Below are 22,395 nucleotides of genomic sequence, written 5' to 3'. Positions count from 1 at the left end.
AATTTTCAGCTACTTGGCTGGGTTAATATTCCCGACACAATAGGTTAATTTTCAAAGACCCAACTAAGTCGGCACAAGGTCATTGGGATGGGGAGAAACATTCATTTAACCCCTTCCCCCTCTAGTGTTTTACTCTAATATCTCAGGAACGGGAATGTGGCATTTGTCAGGGAGGTAGGGGACAATGGAATATGAATTTTACTGCCAAACAAGTTCTCTCTTTTGTTGGTAACTCCTTTATGTACTTTTCTTAATCTATGTTGGTTGGTTCAAACTTTTAAACCAATAATTCTAATATTCAGAAAAGGTTATTTTGATGATCATCAATGAGGGTTTACATCAATTTATTGTCCATTGTCTTAACCCTTAAGATCCCTGGATATTTAACGAAAAAATTAGGAAATTTCACGCAAAAATTATTTGGTCATTGTGTCAAAAGCATAGGTAATTTTCAAGATTAAAATTAAACTTACTGTTTTGAACTTCAAAATGGCAATTTTGGTAACTGACTTTTACTTGAGTTTCTTCCTCCTTCCCTAAAAATGTAAAAAAAAATATAAAATCTACTAAGCTAAGCAACTAAACGAAAAAATCCGCAAACTAACACATTAAGCAAATACTAAAACTTATGGGACCCATTCATTAAATAACCCTGACGAAAATTTTGTTAACCTTCACTTTTAATTCTTCACTATTTTGCTAATTTTATATATAATTTATATTTTATCTAGAAAAATATGAAGCTGTATAATGGTAAAATCTGATGTTTAGTACCCCCGTCCTTCCGACAACCGTACCTTTAATTACATTGTCTTTGTCTTAAAGTCCTAACTAGACATGATATTGAGATTAATATAAAAATTAAATAACATAAAACTATCCCAGAATATATGTAAAGCTTCCCTGAAATGAAAAAAATTAAAGGACAAACAAACAAAAAATTACTACTTTATGTTATAGGATTGTCTGAATTTATGACATTCCTCTTTAGTTAAGCCGCCGCGCCGCTGTAGATTGACGTAAATCCTAGAACTGAAATCTACCATTTACCTAACACCTTGGTGAAAAATAAGGTAATTTTTTCGCAATTTTCCGTAACGTTAAGTGCAAGCTTCCATTTAATGCACCTATAAGGTAAAACTGTTCTTAATTTTAACTAAATAATCAAAAACTAATAATTAAACGCATAATAAAGAACAATTTGACATAATAAGCGCATTTGACTGGAACCTTGCACCCAACTTTACGGAAAATACGCGAAAAAATGAACCCTTTTGTATTATAAACCTTTTTTAAAGCCGACACAGAAATGATCAACTTGGACATCAAGAAATTTCACATCATCTGTGGCACTGAAATTATAGAGAAAGATTAAGCAAAACTTTAGTTGGAAAATATGAAAAGGAAAAGGTGATTTCCCTGCATTGTTTTAAAAAAAAATCAAAAATGAGGATTTTATAGATTTTTGTTTGTTTGTTTATTACTTTAGATCAAAGTAAATTAGTTATAGTTGGTACTGGGTAGCCCCCCCCCCCCCCCCCCCAGCGTTAGAGAACAGTAGTATAGGCCCATTTTAAAATTAAGGGAGTGTGGGGATTCAGTGCTAGAGGGGCACTTTGAGGGAAAGCACCGAGAAAAAAATTGAAAAGTATCAGACTTTAAGCAAGATCAAAGTTTCAGTTAGTCAATTATACAAAATCTTAATTCTTAGTAAAAATATTGTGGAAAAAATACATGCTAGATATAGACACAACCACTAATAGAGTAGCTGCGCCCCTAGAATTGAGAGCACTTACTTTGGATCTGCATGATGGTTATGATCAACAACTCCCCGGAGATAACCATCTGTGTGCAAGGATAAGTTTCGACTCTAAATAAATTATAAAGCAAGTTAAATATGATGAACAATATTGAGATAAGTCTACAAAAAAAAATTTAATTTCTGAAAATAGGAACAGAAAAATACTTTCCAGATAAAATTCATCACCAAGAACTATCATAAATTAACAATTTTTAACTAATTTTCCTACGGCATCCAAAGGATAAAAAAGCTGGTTTTAATCCTATAATTGTACATTTTTACATCCACAAAAAGCTGTTTATAATACGATGTGATAAATAACTATTACTATTTTTTAAAGAAAATTCTTAAAGGATAAATAAAAAATGTCAATGTCTTAAATCACTAAAAATTCATAAATATTTAAACTTTCATGTAAAAACTATTAATTTCTACCTCGTGTGGTTCTGTTTCTAACCAGAGTGGTCTGCCTTTAGATATCTCATCAATTGGACACCTAGAAAGAAAGGAAGCAAATTAACAGAATATGGTTTCACACAAATTACCAATTATGCCCTCATAAAATAAAGAAGGGTTAATTGTTTTCCCCTATACCTAACAATCTACGGGGCGCCTTAACTCTATTCAATCTGTTTTTACAATATTGTAAAATCAATATTAAAAGAAGGATGAATGTCTTGGATCACAAACAGGCATCATATATTATTAACAGGCTATTTAATTGGTAGTTAGTCGAAATTAATCATGCAACAAAATTTAGAGCTGATGGCTATCGCCCCAAGAGGCCTCTAGAGAAGAGTAAGGGGGGGGGGGGGGGGGTTAAAGTCAGCCCTTAACTTTCAATTTTAGTCTTTAAAAAGAAAAGTGAAAAAAGATTCTTTGGAGATGGATTTAAATATATAGAAGGGGCCATTTCTCTTGGGATGGTGGAGATACCAAAACCAAAATGTTTAAAAACCTTCCAGGGACCTATAAGAAGATTCACAGTAAAGGAGAGCCATGATGTCGTGTCGATCCAGTGGTTAGCGAGATCTTACGGTACAGAATTGCAAAGTCAAACAGACAACCTGTTACTTTTGTACAAGGATTATTATAAATCTTACTGAAACACGTTGCCTTCAACTTCATCTGTATGTTGAGGACCAATGACCATATATTCTGCCCCAAGATTCCACGAAACTGGTTGGTTCTAAATATGTAAATAATAAGTGGACTTTTCACTACCAGATTTTATTAGAGTTACAATTCATGGCAAAATCCATTTTTATGAGTGAGTAAAGATTTTTTGCTAAAATCAATTAACAATTTTAAACTTATAAATTAAATAGATAACATAACAGACAATGTTCTGTTCATATTGTCAACCCATAGTCGCTATCTTGATTATATGAAAGATATCTGTAACAAACCTCTTGAGTTAGGAAATCTAACTTATAATTGAACTGTAGATCACTTGGCTCACATGGACTCAGATCATCTGGTAGACCAAAACCTAATTCAAACAAGATTAGTTGAATTCGTTCGTTTGGTCATTATTTCAGGTTATTTACTGGGTAGCCCTGTAGGGTTAAGGCACTGCATGTTTAGACCCCGAATGGATTAGAAATAGCGAAATAACTACCTTCCTCAATATATATAAATTTTTTCAGAAAATACGACGAATCGCCCCTTAAGATGCGTTGCCACAAAAGGGACTATACCCGAACTATTTTCAAAGGGGTTAGATAATAGATATATTTCAAGAAAAGGATTTTACTGTTACCTAGGTCTGCTGTATCGTATGAGTCATTACCTAGGTCTGCTGCATCGTATGAGTCATTACCTAGGTCTGCTGTATCGTATGAGTCATTACCTAGGTCTGCTGTATCGTATAATTCATCTCCTGAGCCAGACAAGAGACCGATATCATCTATGGCTCCAAAATCCCCGTCATAATCAAAGTCAAACACTGGATGTAATAAATTTTCAATCATTGTAAAAATAAATGTTTCTTGTTATTTTAAAGGGGAGCTATATCGGTTCAGCGGTTAGCAAGAAATTTCGGTGTAACTATAAATAAATAGACACACAGTTACTTAATTATAATAAAATCAATATAAAAAAAAATATTTTTCTTTCCATTTTTCATTTTGTCGCCCACGTTAGAAGAAACAAATAATAAACACCATTGTTTAAATAGTTTGGACATTGCTAGTTGGACCAACCAATCAAGATCTAATCTTAAAACAGTAGAATTTTATGCCCAATGTCCCAGGGATAATACAATGGCCTATAAATTTATATACAATGATGATACACAAAATTTCCCCTTCTGTAGATTAAAATGGGTGGTTGAATCGTTTGAACACTCAACTAACTTAACCTAACAATCAAAATTCACTAAGGTCCCCAAAGTTGTTAGGCAAACAGTTAAGAAAACTTTGGGGACTAGTGTAATAAATAGGGTGGCGGATATCCGGCCATTTTCAATATCCGGCCGGATACCGGATATTGAAACTATCCGGCCGGATATCCGGCAATAAAATCTTTTATATTTTACAACAAAAATATCTGTTTTTTTTTTAAATCTTAAATGGCATTAATTTTCTTATTATTAAAGCTAGAAGAACAATTTTTTCTGAATATGTTTATCTTTATGTAAATTTTATATTAGAAATCTCAAAACATAAATTTTGGCGGTGGCAGCAGTACTCGGCAGCTGCCAGCCGCAAACCGACGGTTGGCAGGTAAACGGCAACGGATTTTATGAAATTGTAATATGTCATAAAGATATAAAAAAGCTTAAAGTTTAAAATTTGAAATCTTCAAGTAAAAATTTGCGGTCACAGGAACCGTTTAAAGATTTCTGGAGACCTGGAGGTTAAGGACTTGCATGATTATACCTGGAACCTGAAATCGACTTGAACACCTATATTAAATATGAGGATGTACGACTATAGGATATTTTATTATTAGATAACATAAAATGCTTTGTTTAAGTAAAAAAATATTTTTACATTTTACCTGAATGACCTTACCAGATTTGCTGGCATCCTGTGCCCGCCAGGATGGAGGTATTAAAAAAATTTCAAATCTCAGTTATGTGTCATACCCATATTTCGAAAGTCCCTCAGTTATAGCCATCTACTTTTTATACACAGAAAATGGGATAGAAAAAAACAGAGGAGGGGGGGGGGCAGGCATTCAACGCCACCTCCCCGCCCATCCTCCAACCGTTAGGGGTTGATATTACAGATTGAGGTTAGTAATAGTTAATTAGATTTATTTGCTAAGAAAAAAGATCATTTAATAGTTACTTAATTTTTAAGTTTTAACCTTAATTTTATCCTATTATATAAAGTAGTAAGCTTTTTTTGTCTGTAGCGAAGGATCTCGCTAACCTCTGAACCGATATGGTTCTCCTTTAGGCTGTTTAATTTTTATAAAAAAAGTCGTTGTAAAATTTTAAATTATTTTGCACTTTCATGTCCCTTCAAATATCCCTAGATACTAGGGACGCAGCTGCAGTATAATATAAAACACCAGTTTATAAAGAATTTTTTTTCTGGTATAGTCCCTTTCGTGGCAACGCCCCTTAAGGAGCGATTATTCGTATTTTCACAGTAGCTTTCCTCCTATTTCTAGCCTCTCATGGAAACTCTAACCTTGCGGGGCCAATTGCCTAACCCTGCAGGGCAACTACCTAACCAAATATAACCTAACCTAACCTAAAATAACCTATTAAAAGCAATTTTAAAAATACAACGAATCGCCCCTTAAGGTACGTTGCCACGAAAGGGACTATATCCTTTTTTGATACTTTAATATTTAGTAATTTGGCCGGTTATCCGGCCGGATATCCGGCATTTGAAATCAGCCGGATATCCGGTATCCGGTATCCGGCCAAAAAAATATCCGGCCCAATCCTAGTAATAAACAGACCATTGTCCCCTCTCTTTCTATACCAATGTCCCCTTCCACCCGATTTATGTCTCTTAACTTGAATGATTGATTTATATTCCTTTGAGTTGTTGGCCAAATGGACAGCATAGATGGATACAAATCTTTCCTTCACATTGGTTGCAGGTTACAGCATATATCTAAATAAACAAGGATGACAACATTCTAAAAGCTGAGAAAAAAATGCGAAACTTTTTAAAGTTCAAATTGCTCGGCTTGTGTCAATAGTAGAAAAATACTAGAACCGCTAGGGTGAGGCGGGGCTAAACCGGTAATTTTTTCGGTTTTTTGAAGAAAAAAAATGAGGTAAATATTAATATTTTCAAACGAAACCAAGACCATTAGAAAGCTTACGGAACAGACTATCAGGTCCTAAAAGGACATTATCCTAGGACTTTTAGAAGTTTGTCATCATTGGACTCAAAGAAATTACCGACCTTTACCCCACGGTGGGGCTAATCCGGTAACGTCTTTACAACCTTAAAAAAATCGATGAAAAACGGTTATAGGGATTATCCACAAAATTTTTCACAAGGATCGGACTATTCCTTCTATAAGGAACAAATTTGATTTTATGTTTTATTCTGTCAGTCGATTAGAACATGGAAGAAAATGTCATTTTCTGAAGGTGGGTAAAAAATTACCGGTCTATGCCCCGCTTGACCCTATGAACTCTAGCTTTTGGAAATATAAAAACGATTCCTGTGGTAAAATGTCCCAACTGACTTCAAACTTGATTTGCGAGGTGACAGGTTATAGCTTATATCTAAATAAACAAGGATGACAACATTCTTATAAGCGAAGCACAAATAAAATCATGATAGACACACGGGAAAGTGTTTTAGAGAGTATTAAATTCAGTCGAATACAGTTAAAATTAGATCCAAAAAGCACATATTCTATTTCTAACAATCTTTCCAATAAGGGGGACGTAACTGAAGCTTTTTTGAGGCAAGGGGGGGGGGGGTTTCTCAGGAACCACTTGATGAACCGTGTAAATATTTTGGACTTAAGCTTTTATGGGTATGAACATCTTATGGTTTCGAAGTCAACCACCTACCCCCACCCCCTAGCCCATCGGGGCTCAAAACCCCTCTAAAAATGAACCTAACCGTAATTTTCTCAGAAACCATTTGACCAATAGGTATGATTTCTTAAACTTAAGCTTTTATGGTTATAAACTAACTCTTGGTTTAGAAGTCACCCCCTTGCCGCCAACCCCTAGCCCTCCGGGGCTCAAAAAACCCTAAAAATGAACCTAACCTTAATTTTCTCAGTAACCATTTGATCAATAGAGATGATTTCTTAAACATAAGCTTTTATGCTTATAAACTTACTTTTAATTAAGAAATCACCCCCCTGCCGCCAACTCCTAGCCCTATGGGGCTCAAAAACCCTAAAATAAACCTAACCCTAATTTTCTCAGAAACTATTTGACCAATAGGGATGATTTCTTAAACATAATTTTAAACTAACTTTTAATTTAGAAGTCACCCCCCTGCTGCCAACCCCTAGCCCTCTGGGGCTCAAAAAACCCTAAAAAGAACCTAACCTTAATTTTCTCAGAAACCATTTGACCAATAGGGATGATTTTTTAAACTTAAGCTATAATAAAATTGCTAATAAACTAACTTTTAGTGTTTAGAATTCACCCCCTTGCCGCCAACCCCTAGCCCTCTGGGGATCAAAAAACCCTAAAAATGAACCTAACCTTAATTTTCTCAGAAAAAATTTGATCAATTAGTATGATTTCTTAAACTTAAGCTTTTAAGGTTATAAACTAACTTTTAGTCACCCCCCTGCTGCCAACCTCTAGCCCTCCAGGGCTCAAAAAATCCTAAAATGAACCTAACCTTAATTTTCTCAGAAACCATTTAGTCAATAGAGATGATTGCTTAAACTTAAGCTATAAAGGTAATAAACTAAATTTAAGTTTAGAAGTCACCCCCCTGCCGCCAAACCCTAGCCCTCAGGGGCTCAAAAAAGCCCCTAAAAATTAACCTAACCTTAATTTTCTCAGAAACCGCTTGATCAATAAGGATGATTTTCAAACTTAAGCTTTTATGCTTATAAACTAACTTTTAGTTTAGAAGTTACCAGTAACCACATTATTAAAAGTTCAGATATTTTGGACTAAAGCTTTTATGTGTACAAACTACTTTTTTGTTTGGCAGATATATGGTTATATATCATAAAATGTGCAGATATTTTGGACTTTAGCTGTTATGGGAAAAAATTTACTTTTTGTTAATGAATTGATTAATAGATAAGATTTATTTTAACATTTTAGGAGAAGAAGGATGTCAATAAATTTTTGGGACTCGATACTTTGTTCATTAAATTTTTTTTAAAGCAAAGCTTTTCTTTCATTAAGTTTGGTCTGCGAGGGTTAGCTTTTTTCGTTAATTTTGACATATTGTAATTGTCCTATTGATTTTAAACTTTGCATGATAATTTCTATTGCATTTAGGTACAATTTAAAAAGCATAGCTAGTCTATGATCATTAACAGAAAGTCCAAATGTCCATTTAAAACTTGCTGATTTTTAAATTAATGTCATTTTTTTTATCCTTCCTTATCATTTAAAAGCTTCTCTTCTATGGACGTTGTCATCCTTGTTTATTAAATATTTTAAAAAGCGAAGCTTTTCTATAATTAGGATCGGTCTGTATGTCCGTTTAGAGGGTTTTTGAGCCCCGGGGGGCTAGGAAATCAGGGCAGGGGGGTGACTTCTAAAACATAAAACTTAAGTCCTAGAAATCTGCTGTATTGATCAAATGGTTTCTGAGAAAGTTAAGGTTAGGTTCATTTCTAGAGGTTTTTTGAGCCCTGGAGGTTTTTTTGGAGCCCCGGAGGGCTAGGGGTTGGCGGCAACGGGATGACTTCTAAACTATAAGTTAGCTTATAAGAATAAAAGCTTAAGTTTAAAGAAATCATCTCTATTGATCAAATGGTTTCTGAGAAAACTAAGGTTAGGTTCATTTTTTGGGTTCTTTGAGCCCCAGAAGGCTAGGGGTTGGCGGCAGAAGGGTGACTTCTAAACTAGAAGTTAGTTTATAACCATAAAAGCTTAAGTTTAAGAAATCATCTCTTTTGGTCAAATGGTTTCTGAGAAAATTAAGGTTAGGTCCATTTTTAGGTTTTTTTTATCCCCGGAGGGCTAGGGGTTGGCGGCAAAGGGGTTACTTCTTAACCAAAAGTTAGTTTATAACCATAAAAGCTTAAGTTTAATAAATCATTTCTATTGGTCGAATGGTTTCTGAGAAAATTAAGTTTAGGTTCGTTTTTAGGGTTTTTTTAGAGCCCCGGAGGGCTAGGGGTTGGCGGCAATGGGGTGACTTCTAAACTAGAAGCTCGTTTATAAGCATAAATACTTAAGTTTAAGAAATCATCCCTATTAGTCAAATGGTTTCTGAGAAAATTAAGGTTAGGCTCATTTTAAGGGGGGTTTTGAGCCCCGGGGGGCTAGGGGGTGGGGGTAGGTGGTTGACTTCGAAACCATAAGATGTTCATACCCCTAAAAGCATAAGTCCAAAATATTTACACGGTTCATCAAGTGGTTCCTGAGAAAACCCCCCCCCCCCCTGCCTCAAAAAAAGCTTCAGTTACGTCCCCCTTTCATCCATCTATCTTTAATAACAACTGAGAAAATCACACAGTTGAAAAATTGAGAATTTATGACCCTAGGGCATTACAGACAGACAGATAGACCGAGTAAGTTAAAGCTTATTGACATTGACCATATATATTCACTTTTCTTTATAAATGTGACAGGGCGGATGGGGAGATGGGCTTCACTGGCAAACAGAGGAAACTGCTTTTGTCAAAAATCATGACAATTTCAATTAAATATTTATTTTGTACAACTTTGATTCAAAGAAGAAATATAAAATATTTAATTTTGAAAAAAAAATTATAATTCTCTTCAATCGAAAGTGGACCATAACTTTTCAAATATTGATGGTTAGGGGCCAGAGAGATCGTGTTAAACAAAAGGGCTAGAAATTAATTGAAAAATATTGGAAATAAGGGGGTGAGGGTTTGATAGATGAAAATTCTTTTGTAATTACAGAAGATGAGAACTAGCGAATATTGACCGTTAAGCTAAGATTATTTAGAAGCTGTGCTAAAAATAACGAGGTACATACCTGATCTTTCATTGTATCAATACAGAAGTTGTCCCCTGATACAGGGTCTTTGTACTTGGGTGTAAACAGAACTTCTAAACAAACAAGGATGAAAATAAGATTTGTATTCCTAAAAAAAACCAAGCAGGAATAAAAGAAATGACATATCATTAAAGTTAAAAAATATAAGAGGCATGAGCTATGTGTAACTTTCCCTACAAGGCAAAGACCCTGTCCCGATTTTGTATTGGGTTTTTTGAAAATCAGCTGATAGATGGTAAACTAAAATTTTAAGATTTGGAATCATAACATTGTTAGGTCCTCACAAAAGAACAACAAGCAAAATATGAACTGAATTGTTTTGAAAAAATGAAAGTGACTTAATTAAATAAAAATGACAATAAACCAAAAGATAATTGCCACAACCTTACGTCTGCTAGATAAAGGGTCCTTAACATAAGGAGGAGATAGTTATCTGGAATATGCATTTATATTATACATTTAATTATCATTTTTATGTAAAAAGATAGAAAACTAAGCTAAATAAATATGCAGGTTAATGTAAAAAATAGAAAGGAGGGCTCTTTACTCTAAAATTAAAAATGACTTATAGTGTTAATTGCACGGCCATACCTTACATATTATTAAAAACAGCACCACCTTGCATGAAATAGTATAAAATAGCCCAAGCACAGATAGCACAATGATAGAATAAACGCGTAAACCTGGATATTTAGAGCTTTATTGTGACTTGAGCTTTGCGGTCAAAGGTAGCTTTAAAAGTAACAAAAATATCTTCCATCGCATAACTGACATGATCCACTATACGGACATAAACCTGGTGATAAGAACCGTGTCTAATTATAAAATGGAAAAACCTTGTATGTTATTGTTTACCTTTCCCTCCATTATTAGATACTCTGAACAGATCACTGTTATTACAAAATATTAATATATACCTAACAAGAAAGAAGAGGTCCAATAGTAATACAAACTAATTGGAAAAAAGGGGATATTGGACTAAAAAATATAATGTTATCCAAAGTTTTATATTCAAGATTCGTTATTTGTTGTATTAAAAACTTTGGGAAATTTTATTAAATCTTGATTTGGTGGTAAATAATATATAGCGTTGACTAAACTTCACCTATAGTTAATCTATCCATTGATAATTCTGAATAGCAAGATAGTGAAGTCAAAGAGTAGCCTTACTTCTGAAGTTGTTATTTTAACATAAAGGTAATTGAAAAATCAAATAAATAGAACATTTTATGTTAATTTGAATCAATATTTTTTCCTGATTTTTAAAGATTCCAGTTTTGAACATGATGGTTTTCCGATGCCATCCTGAAAGTAGATTAATAGATTAAGGTTAGGTTTGTCTATTAAGATCTCGCTATCAGCTCAACCGATTGAATTCTTCGTTTAAGGTAAGTATCATAAAGTTTTCTAGATAGTTTTATACTAGGTATTTTATTTTCAAATATAAGTCTTGTGATTGATATAGTTTATAAAATTCTGACACTAATAAATTTGAGTATTTTATGTGCTATCTCCTAAGGTCCAGAGAAACATAAAAAATATGGGGAATACACTTATTCAACCAAGAAATAACCCATGGACCTCTGATAAGTAGTCTGGTCGTAGAAGTTAAAATAAAGAGTTTATCATTATTATTTCATATAAATAAGTTAAAATTTATCCTAAATTTCTCTCTTACTATTTTTAACACATTGCATTGTACAGTCCTTCTGAATTATCCATTAGTCTCCATACTAAAAAGCCAACAAATTAAAAACTCCTACCTGTGTTCCTTCAATTTCAAAACCTAATAAAAGTTTGCATTTTAGAAAATATAAATATTACAAGGATGACAACACCCAAACAACAAAATCAGACGATAGGACAAACTAACATTTACAGTTGTAGAGTTTAAGCAGAATGTTTTAAAAGAATTGTATGTAAATTTTTGCAAAGCTGCTTAAATACAGGATACTTTTCCAGGACATAAGAACATTTCAAAGAATTTATATGACAATAAATATGATTAGTAATATATTGTTTGTTTATATATAGTATTTCAAGAAATCCTTAATCAAATAATAACTCATCAAATATATCACATTATAATACCTATCATCAAAATTAATATTTTATTAATTACTGCCCTTAGAGGCCTCTCGGAGGTTCTTAAAGGGATGGTTAGAGTTGAGTTGATACTTCACTTAAAAAGAAAAAGTATGAGAATATTTTTATGACAGTGGTTACTTTATCTAGTGGCGATTTTTCTTTGGAGAGTGTAGTTACCCTCCAAACAGTTGTGAAAAACCTTCCCTGGACCAATAAAGAGCTTCAATATAAAGGAGAACCATATCGGACAAGCGGTTTTACAAACCCTTCGGTACACACAGAGAGATTGATGGATAGACATCCTGTTACTTTCATGTAAGGACCAATAAAAAAAATGCAAATTTCCTAAAGAGTCCGCCAAAGATTGAACAGTATTCTCGGATTTTTTTCTTTCACAGGATATTCTGAAAATAAAATTATATTTCATTAATAGAGACAGGTATAGAAAAAATAAGTTAGAGGTTAGAAAAGGGAGAAAATAGTGATATGAAAATGGACGAAATATTTAAACCCCTAAATATGAAAATTTAATGTCGAAATTAATGAAGAAAAACTTCAAACACAACTAGTTTGTACAACCAAATCAAGTTTTAACAACAGTTTTCTATGTATTTGAACTAAGGAATGAGAAAATGCATTTTAGAAAACTAAGGGAAGCAGTAGGTATAAATTTCTTCCTTATACACACATACAATGTATAATTTCCAACAAACTTAATAAATGAAATAAGAGATTAATTTTTTAATCTTTTGAATTGCACAAATATTGCTTGGGTGATATTTTAAATCTTCGGTTTCTTTGATTTACAAATTATTTTTCAAAACAATAATCCCTTGTCCCTAATAACAGAGGAAGTCATAAAAGTAAAAATATAACCACAATCACTTTTTAACAAAATCTAAAAACTAAAGGGATAGTTGCTTGAAGTGCATTTCAGAGAAACGATTTTAAGTTACAAATATACCAACATATTTAATTTTGTTTTACAATAAATAACAAACAATTAGACATTACTAAATTACTAAATGCAGCTGAATTGTAATAAAATGTAAAATATGCAAGAAATCAAAAATAACATTTGCAGTTAGTTTGCTTCTTAACTGCATTTTGGACGCTTTAAAGTGTCCGTTCTTGTTATAATAAAAATATTTATTTACTTAATGCTAAGACGCAGTCACGTGACTTGTGTTGTGCTTAAGCATAATAATATGCAGAGTAATGGTAAGTGTAAAAATGCAAGTAAACTAAATTCGTTGAATTATTTCATAACGCCATTAACTTACAACTTTTTTTAGTAATTTAAATAAAAAGGTGTTTTCTAACAAAGTGCTAGTCGAGCACCGAAATCCCCCCCATCCATATTTTTAAAATAAATTGATATAAATAGGAGTATTGAATTTTACTCTGCCTTACCCTGCGGGACTACATACTACTGATATTAACCTAACCTAAGGAATCAACAAACAAAAAACTATTTCACCCCTCTATTATTTTCAATTTATGTAAAAAGTCAGCAACAAAGCCCCACCCACCCAGTTGTGCTCGCTCAGCAAGACAATTCGAAGAAAAACAGCAACAAAAAACTCTAGGTATAGGAAAAAGTAAAGAATGGTTGGCTGTATAGAATAAAGATGCAAACATGTAAGAAATCTGTAAAACACTTTTAGATGAGGTATTAGTTAAACATACTGTATTATATTAAGAGATAAAGAGAAAGAAATAGAAAGATATACATAAAGAAACACTTAGATAGTAGCAACGCTAATAATGAGGGCCAAGCAAAGGAGAAATTGTATTTTTGCTGACATTTGTCGTTCTCATTATTTAGTATTGTAACACAATTTGTAGAAGTAAGGGTACACCGAAATAATCAGAGACAAAATAGTTTTTCTTGTAATATTCCTTTCTGAAATCTTTATTTTGGTCTGTCATTGTATTTTCAAAATATTTAAAACTACATTCATTTAATTTATCTAATAACTAACATAACGTGGTGAGATCTCAAGAGATAAGACAATGGCAGATGAATTGATGTACATTGGACATCTCCAATAATGATACACAAAATTGCTGCAGATTATCATTGGCGCCTGAAACTTTTGGACACTCAACTAAAAAACCAACCGTTCAAAATTACATGAAAGTCTCTAAAATTGTTGAGCCAACAAAAAAGTAAACGTCATCATTAAACTTTAGGAACCAGTGTCCACTCCCTCCCTTTTACTGCTTGTAGTTATATACATTCCTATTATTTGTATACCTGTCATCACTTAATTCTTCATCATCTGGGCAACATTTCTTGTAACATTCTGCAGGAAACAACAAGCTGAAATAATAATATTATAATATATGAAACATTAACAATATAGTTATTCATCGGATCGTATTTTAAACAGATTTCCGTGGATATAAAAATGTACCTACAATTATAAGATTAAAGCCAGTTCTGTTAGCCACAAGATGCCGCAGGGACGGATTAAAAAAATGATTTTAATATCATGATTTTTATATATTTTTATATTCGTAGAAAATGGTTCTTATCCAGCAGATATTAATCGATTTCAAAGCTATACTGGAAAAATCATTATAAAAAGCTATTTGTTTAAACTTTTTTCTCTAGGTATAATAGCTGCTTTTTATTTCCTATGCATGATTTTTTTCTGATGTTAATAATTTAAGAAAATTTAAAATTCAAGTGAAGATTCCCTTAACAACTAAGCATCAATTATGTGAGTCATATTGTCCGTTAGTTTGGCTACAACAATTTAGAAACAGATTCTATATGCAGCTGTTTCCTACTGTGATTTCATTTTTGAAGAAATAAGGATATAACGATAACTAAGCTTTCTAAATAAATGAGACGGACAAACGATTATTAACAAACAAAGTGACTGTTCTTTTAATCCAATTATATCAAGTTGCAAGCTTTTTTAAACTGTAGCGAAAGATCTCGCTAACCGCTGAACCGATATGGTTCTCCTTTACAATGAAGCTTCTTGTAGGTCCAAAGATTTTTTTTATTCTGTTCTATTTTTATAAATAAGTTTGGGTATGGGTATAGTTTTGGTCTACTTTTCTCCCTTTCCATATCCCTTCGAATATAATGCTGCTAGATGCTACAGGAGCAACCGCTAGTATCAAAGAAAGAAACAAAATATTATTTAGATATCGATGGAACAATTCCAACATGCCTAAATTAACGATCAGAGCTATCCGTTAAAATGTTAAAACTTACTCAAGGTTACTATTATCAAGATTTGACATATGCAGGGATCCTATGAGATAAGACAATGAATGATAAAATAATATACTCCACTAATTTATCCCTTCTGTAGATTAAAATCTCCCATTGAAAAGTTTGGAAACAACTACCTAATCGTATTAAAAGTACCCAAAGTTTTGTGTCAACTAATAAGATAATGTGGATCCCAAACTTTGGATACAAGTTTAATTTACAGTCCTATGGCCTTGTTCTCCCTGGTTAATGATATATGTCATTGAATTATGTTAAATTGATAATTTTTATGGAGTAAAAAAATATCAAAATGTCAAGTAAAAGAAAGTTGACATGTATGTAGAATTTCTAAATTTTCAGTACCGAAACTTTTCTATTATCAAAAAACGGTCCGTCCGTAACGGATAGCTCTTCATTTTAAATAAGGCGGTTTTGAATTATCCTGATTTCTGATTAAAACTGATTCCTGTGAGAAGCATCTCTAAATACAATTCAACAAATGTAAATATGTCCGTATTGGGCAAATAGGATTCAAGTAATTTTGAGAAAGACTTTTGTGTAAACTTCTAGATTTTGTAGAATATTGTATGCGTTGTTACTAATACTTACTATACGTCAATGCTCATTAATCTGTCTGAATTGATGAGCAACGCTTTCACGTATGTAAGTTGACATTCTTGTTTTTGTGTATTTTTACATTTTAAAACTTTAAGCATTTCAACTCCAAGCATGTTTAATCCCTAATCTTGAAGTGGCTACTAAATCTTTGAAATATTGTACATTAAATTTGACATTTCATAGGTTTACTAAAATGCCGCAAAAATATATTATCAAAACACTAGGTAAGTAGCAGGTAAATCGAAAAGTCAAAATGAACAAAAATCTCTGAAACACACTAATTTATATTGTTTGAAATGAGTAATGAAAGGCGATTTCTCTAGAGAGGGTTGAGGTATCGCCCCCAAAACAAAGTTTAAACCTTCCCCCGTGGACCTAGCACTGTAAAGGAGAACCATCTCAGTTCAGGGAGAGTGAGATTCTTCACTACAGACAGACAGTCACCTTATTACTTTATATGAGTTGTGCCCTTTTTAGGAAGCCTACGTTTTCTGAATAATTTCTGCTGTTTTAACATACAATTCACATGAGCTTACATTCCCTTCGAAAAAAATATGTTGAAGGAAGGGGAATATTAAAAGTAAACAAAGAAGCCCTTTCAAAGTTTCAACAGCACTCAAACTAAAATGTTAAGTTAAAAACATAATTAAAAGTGCAGCTACTCTATGAATAGGATATATATCTGTGAGTTTTTACTTAAAATTTTAGTCTAAATAGTGTATATAATAATATTTTTGTTAATGACCGTTTCTCTTACTGTCTGATTTGTAAGGCTATGCTTTTATGCATTTTGTCATTCTATATTATTTATAACTAGTAGCTACGCCCATAGTGACGATTCCTTTAGGGGGGGGGGGGGAGGGGGAGGTGCCCTTCCCAAAAATTATAAACCTTCCCATGACCTATGAGAAGCTACAATCAAATGTAAAGGAGAACCGTACCGGTTCATCGGTGCTTGTGATCCTTCAGGAGACACAGATCTTGTTACATTAATAAAAAAAATGAATGATGAAAAGCAAAGATTAAAACAATACAAAATAAATGTATATAAAAGGGTGGTATCTGAAGCTGAATAAAATTCATGATCAACGAAGTGTTATATTTTGGGAAAAACGCCTACTTTTTCAAACTAAGTGCTTTCACATTTTCACTTCAACAACAAAATTTAAGGGATGCAACTACTAGATTGCATTACAAATGTTTAAAAAAGCTGATTCAAGAAAAAATACCTACATTCTTTTTATAAGGAATTTTCAAGGGGGGGGGGGGGGGCGGGGGGTATATAATTTTTAAGGGGCATTTTCTTTTTGAAGTTTCGAGGTACCCCTCCCAAAAAGTTATAAACCATATCTAGACCTAAAAGAAGCTTCACTGTAAAGGAAAACCTAATCTGTCAAGCGGTTAGCAAGATCTTGAGCTACAGACAGATATCTTGGTACTTTTATAAAAGGATACAATTACCTAAAATATGCAGCAATAAGAAGCAGGTAACGCATATCAAATTCCATATTTTAAGCCTTACTCGATGCCTCTACATTTTTTCCCAGGGATCCTAAGGGATAAGACAATGGACGATAAATTGATATATTTCCGTCATTATTATAAGGAAAATTATCCCTTCTGTAAGGATTTTTAACCAACAAATTAAAATTACTCAAAGTTTGAAATCCAACGAATGGAAGAACATTTATATAAAACATTGGAGATATGTATAATTAGAGTCCAATGTCTCATCCCTCCCTGATTTTTTCACGTGTATTTTTCACGCACTAGAGCTCTTGTTCCGTCGCCCGAACATTTTATACTGATATATATAAATATATATACTTTGTGTCTGAAAGTAGAGAGACTGTTGTAATCTAATATTCTATCTTTCTATCTACTAATACAACATACATATACATATGAAACAAGGATGACAACATCCATAAGTAACAAATCACACAAATTGAGTATGGACAAACAGTGAAATAAATAGCAGATATTCAGGGATAAATATTTTTTTCTAGAAATTGAGGAAAACTTTCAGATGGTTGATATATGTATTATGTATATATGTATATGTAAACAAAAATCAGCCATCTATCTGGAATAGTAGCCAAGAAATTTACATTTTCCCTATAACTTTACGGACTGACTAACGGATGGTCGGACAGACAAAGTTAATTATAGAGCAGCTTTACTATCTAAAAATATTTCTGTACAAAACAAATAATTTTGTTGTAACTTACAGAGTTCTAAAATGTAAATAAGAAGTTTTTAAAAAGGAAAGAGTAGGTTGTGCTAAGAATCCGTAAAGGTGTGAGTTTTCAGGCTTAAAAATAGTAGTAGAACGATAATATTCACTAAATATGTGTATTTCTTATTGAAAATAACTAAAGACAAAATTTGTTTTTAAAAGTTAAAATAAATTTTTAGCGTTACTATTTTAAAATTATAACTCACAACCTTTACGGATTTTTAGCGCAACCTACTCCTCCCTTTGTTAGGACTGAATATATTTTCTCACAAAAAGTTAATGTTGGCAACTTTGGCAACACACAAGTTGCCATTGCTGAGTTCATGTAGTACGTACATCAGACACAAAATAATACGATAGACGGCCTCGGATTGCAGTGTGCATTCATTTCACATACCTAGTGTTTCATATTTCCCCAACAAAAAAGGTAAATATAAAACAAGGATGACTACATACATAAGAAACAAAGCACTAAAAATTCATGGAAGGACAAACAGACAAATTAAATTATAGATATTATTTTCAGTTGATAAATGTACTATAATTCTTTAAAAATCACGAAACCTTGATATGTATATTAATAAAAAATATTTTCAATGTCTGTTATGGTTGACCGAGAGAATGACGGTCAAAGCAAATTCTACACTTGATGCTCATTGATACAGGGAATCTTCACCTAAAATTTCACCCGTCTAAATTAAATAACAGCCGAGAAAATCGATTTTTCCACAACGCGTTAGGGACGGACTGACGGACAGACAATTTGAATTATAGAGTGGCTTCGTTACTAAAAAAAATAGAATGTAAGACTAATTATATGTGAGGATCCAAATAAATAAAAATGGATTAGAGTGAGGCTTAGGGGAAGGGGCAGTTTGTGCTTTGATAAAAAATTGCAATTATGATTTTTGTTATTTTAGTGGAAATGACGCAACACCACAAATCCCCCGAGATTTGAGACAAAATATACGTTCAGCATATTTTCATTATTTTTAACCTATCAAAACTTGAAAAATAATTCGTTTCATGGTTAATAACTTAAATAATGATTTTGTTTACTATTAATCTTAAATTGCCCCTTTATTTCCAATTTATTCACAAAATAAATGGGTGGGGGTGGTTCTATGATTCAAAGAGACACTATGAGGTAAAACGCCTGCTAACTGCAAAGTTCAAATTTAGGGGCGAAAAAACAGGATAATATCATCAAATTCGAAATTTTTAAATACCTACCAAAGAAAATTTGAAAATTATGTTTCTAAACATTCTAAGAATATGGCCTCTTTAATCCAAAAATACTGGAGTTTAATTTTTACACTTGGAATTTCATTCCATGACAAAGTTACGAAAATAAGTACCGAGGTAATTACCTAGGTAAAAAGAGAAAAAAAATCGACAATTTATCAAACTTATAACTTTCTACGACAACTTTAAAATATTATAATATCTGCTATAATATCTGATTATGCATAAATTTCACATAAAATTTAACAATAAAAATTGAAACATACAAAATTTACTTTGAAAATTTAAATTCAGGCACGCAGTTTTTTAATGGCACTTTGATAGTGTTTTGATATTATATTTGATTTTGCTTATAAATATACAGAAAATGAGGGATATTGAGGTAGAGGACAAAACCTGTATTTTGAGCATTTTAAAGCTAAAGTTTTTTTTTTAATTGCAATTAAAAAAGGGAAGAGGGACATCTTAGAAAATAAAACTGTTTCTTACTTTACGCACAAGATTTTTGTAGTAATCGCCTCTCCATTTCTTGTATAAGACAATTTTATACACAATATTATTTAATTTATTCTGTAAATTTTAAATAAAAAAAATCTTTAATGAATTGCTATGATCTTAATTGATTGATTAGGTCACTGTAATGAATGACACTCTCCGCAGAGGAGCTTGGTATAAGGAGTAGTGTGGTATGCGGCAGCTCTGGACCATGCAGAAACCAAGACATTATAGTGATGCTACGCACCTAGCTAAATCCTGTTATTCTACAATTATAAAGCCACCTGAAAGTATGTCAGATAACGGTACTGATTTCATCTCTCAGTTGTCCTGCAAATGGAGGGAGGGGTGTTACCCCCCCCTCTCCCATCTTAAGCACCGGAACCTTCCCCTTCAACCACCAAGTTATCAGCACCACCTCAACCCTGAGGATAAAGGATCTAAACCTGCCCTCACCTGATAGAATCACCCCCACACAGACTGTGGTTGTCACAAGTAATCATCAAACCTTCCCTCTTTAGTGCCCAGACCTACCACTCAACCCCTCTATGCTTATCTACCTATTGTGCTGCTCCATGGGCTATCCTGCCTGCCCCAGACAGGGATAGCCATCTACCTAACCATTGCAATTATCTATGTTTTACTGTATGATTTATCTTTAACTATCTTTATTCCTAATCCATATGTATTTATATTATGGTTAACTGTATTCTTAATTCCCCCCACCCTTTCCAGGGATGGGGAATCATGATTGCCCAAACTGACTATTGTATATGTATTATAATGCTTTTATGTTATGATCATTTATTCCTATCCATGTAGTTATTGTTTGTTGTATATAGCTTCAGTATCCTTTAACCCTTCAATAAAGTGACAACTGAAATAGATGTTGATTCTTGTCTAGTGAATGCTAGAGAAGCGTAGCTTCTCTATAGTAAGGTGTCCACGTCTGTTCACACTGCCGTAGTCTTTATTCAAACTCTGGTGTCTGCCATTTACCCTAGGCGGATACCACAACTTTTGGTGACAGCTGTGTGAGATTACGGCGAACCACAAGTGTAGAGCAGACGCGCAGCTGAGGCTAAGGTACTCCCAGCAGTGAAACTGGCAAAACTGACACAAGCAACCTGAATTACCCACCCTGGACAGCAAGTCTAACTCTGCATCCGGCAGTTGTGGAAGTGAAACTTGAAGAAGAACCGCGAGAAGCGCCGACATCTAACGGAGAATTGAGCGCTCAAAAGGCTGAAACAGGCCTGCGGACCGGCTGAAACAAGCCAAATAAGTGTAAACGGCTGAAAATAGGCCAATTTTACTGCAAGAGATAGCAGGATCCGAACCAGTGGCGCTAGCAGGACGGGACATTCCCTGCCGCCATCAGCTGGATTTGGATAAGCGGCGCTAGCAGGACGGGACATTCCCTGCCGCCGATAGGCTGAAACACGCCACATAGCTGCGAGCTGCGAGCCAACATACGAGTGTAGTGCACCAAAGCAGAGAAAACTACGTCAACTCCAAGTATCCTGAGAGGCTACAACGCAGCCACCCATCTAGAAAAAACAGATATTATATCACATTTGCAGGGATTACCACCCTGGTGTGATGGTTAAACAATAGATTTATGAGCAAAGATTGGCAAACAATTTGTTGTGTTGTGATAAAACTAAAAATAGAACAGGCTTGGATTTACTGTGTATTGTGATAACAACTAAAAATAGAACAGGATTGGTAAACAAATCTGTTATGTAATTGTGATAAGGACAAAAATAGAAGCTAGATGTAATATAACAAATGCCCTGACACACAATCTAATTGCCTCAAACCCACGGCATTCCCCCCCTTCCTCACAGGGGGAACGGACAGATTTACCCCGTCCCCTCACGCGCTTCCCCCCTCCTACCCACACTTGACTAAGTCCGCCCATTGTGTGGAGCTAGTGACCGGGATCACAGAGCGCTATTTACGGGTAGCGCAACGGAGTGCGGAATATCATAAAATTCAACGGACAGAGCGGACCAACGAGAGAGCAAGTTGAGGGATAAGTGCGCGTTTTACCTGCGTGCGCGGATTGACGGTGCGTAAGCGCGCTGCACGGAAAGGAGATTTCACGCACACACACACACACACACAGGAGAGGGGCCACTCTATAGCATACAACAGAGATATTTTTTTTAGGAGAAAAACTTGCAAGTTCCTCCCCCCCTATCTACAGTGTGATAAGGAAAATTAAACCAGTTCCTAAAACCCGCTCAGACCCTCAACATCTTCCTAGCCCTACCAACTCTACTTCAAAACTGAGTGGTTAGTGAAACAAATATATGTATATATATAAATACCCAAGTGACAAATAGTGTTGTTTTTTTGTATCATGGGTGCAAGTAAGTGAATACTAACCCCACCATACAACACTGGAAACTGATATGGTAACTGAACGAAAGTACGCCCACCCTGTGGACATAGCCTGACTTGATGCCCCACACTGGGCAGTGGTGGTGTGTACCTGGACCATCGACCTCATAGTTGTGAATTTTATACAGAGGAAGCGTGATTTTTTTGGAGCAAGGAG

The 22,395-nt window shown here is 33.8% G+C and overlaps 1 protein-coding gene across 6 annotated transcripts in view; it reads right to left on the bottom strand.

Annotated features, from left to right (window-relative positions):
* LOC145328689 (uncharacterized) overlaps window positions 1–17,892 on the bottom strand; it is a 33,783-nt gene extending 15,891 nt beyond the window's left edge. For 3 of the 6 annotated variants that reach the window (XM_080172477.1, XM_080172478.1, XM_080172480.1), the window contains exons 1-16: window positions 17,593–17,892; window positions 17,312–17,404; window positions 14,258–14,323; window positions 12,343–12,401; window positions 11,673–11,698; window positions 11,168–11,214; window positions 10,765–10,802; window positions 9,889–9,962; window positions 5,804–5,880; window positions 3,564–3,751; window positions 3,211–3,293; window positions 2,905–2,990; window positions 2,237–2,297; window positions 1,797–1,870; window positions 1,288–1,352; window positions 474–536 (exon numbers count right to left, since the gene is read on the bottom strand). In XM_080172477.1, coding sequence (XP_080028603.1) covers window positions 474–536; window positions 1,288–1,352; window positions 1,797–1,870; window positions 2,237–2,297; window positions 2,905–2,990; window positions 3,211–3,293; window positions 3,564–3,751; window positions 5,804–5,880; window positions 9,889–9,962; window positions 10,765–10,802; window positions 11,168–11,214; window positions 11,673–11,698; window positions 12,343–12,401; window positions 14,258–14,323; window positions 17,312–17,358 — 1,054 coding nt within the window. In that variant the 5' untranslated portion in view covers window positions 17,359–17,404; window positions 17,593–17,892. Of the gene's footprint in view, window positions 1–473; window positions 537–1,287; window positions 1,353–1,796; window positions 1,871–2,236; window positions 2,298–2,904; window positions 2,991–3,210; window positions 3,294–3,563; window positions 3,752–5,803; window positions 5,881–9,888; window positions 9,963–10,764; window positions 10,803–11,167; window positions 11,215–11,672; window positions 11,700–12,342; window positions 12,402–14,257; window positions 14,324–17,311; window positions 17,405–17,592 lie in introns of all 6 variants that reach the window. The other 3 variants (XM_080172475.1, XM_080172476.1, XM_080172481.1) reach the window with 3 other exon arrangements.
* Between the last annotated feature and the right edge of the window lie 4,503 nt (window positions 17,893–22,395).

The sequence above is a fragment of the Acartia tonsa genome, chromosome 9 (assembly GCF_053477335.1).
Source record: "Acartia tonsa isolate MP-2025a chromosome 9, ASM5347733v1, whole genome shotgun sequence".
Classification (NCBI taxonomy): Eukaryota; Metazoa; Arthropoda; class Copepoda; order Calanoida; family Acartiidae; genus Acartia; species Acartia tonsa.
Note: the sequence above shows the minus strand (reverse complement) of the source record. Positions and strands in the feature narration are given on the sequence as shown.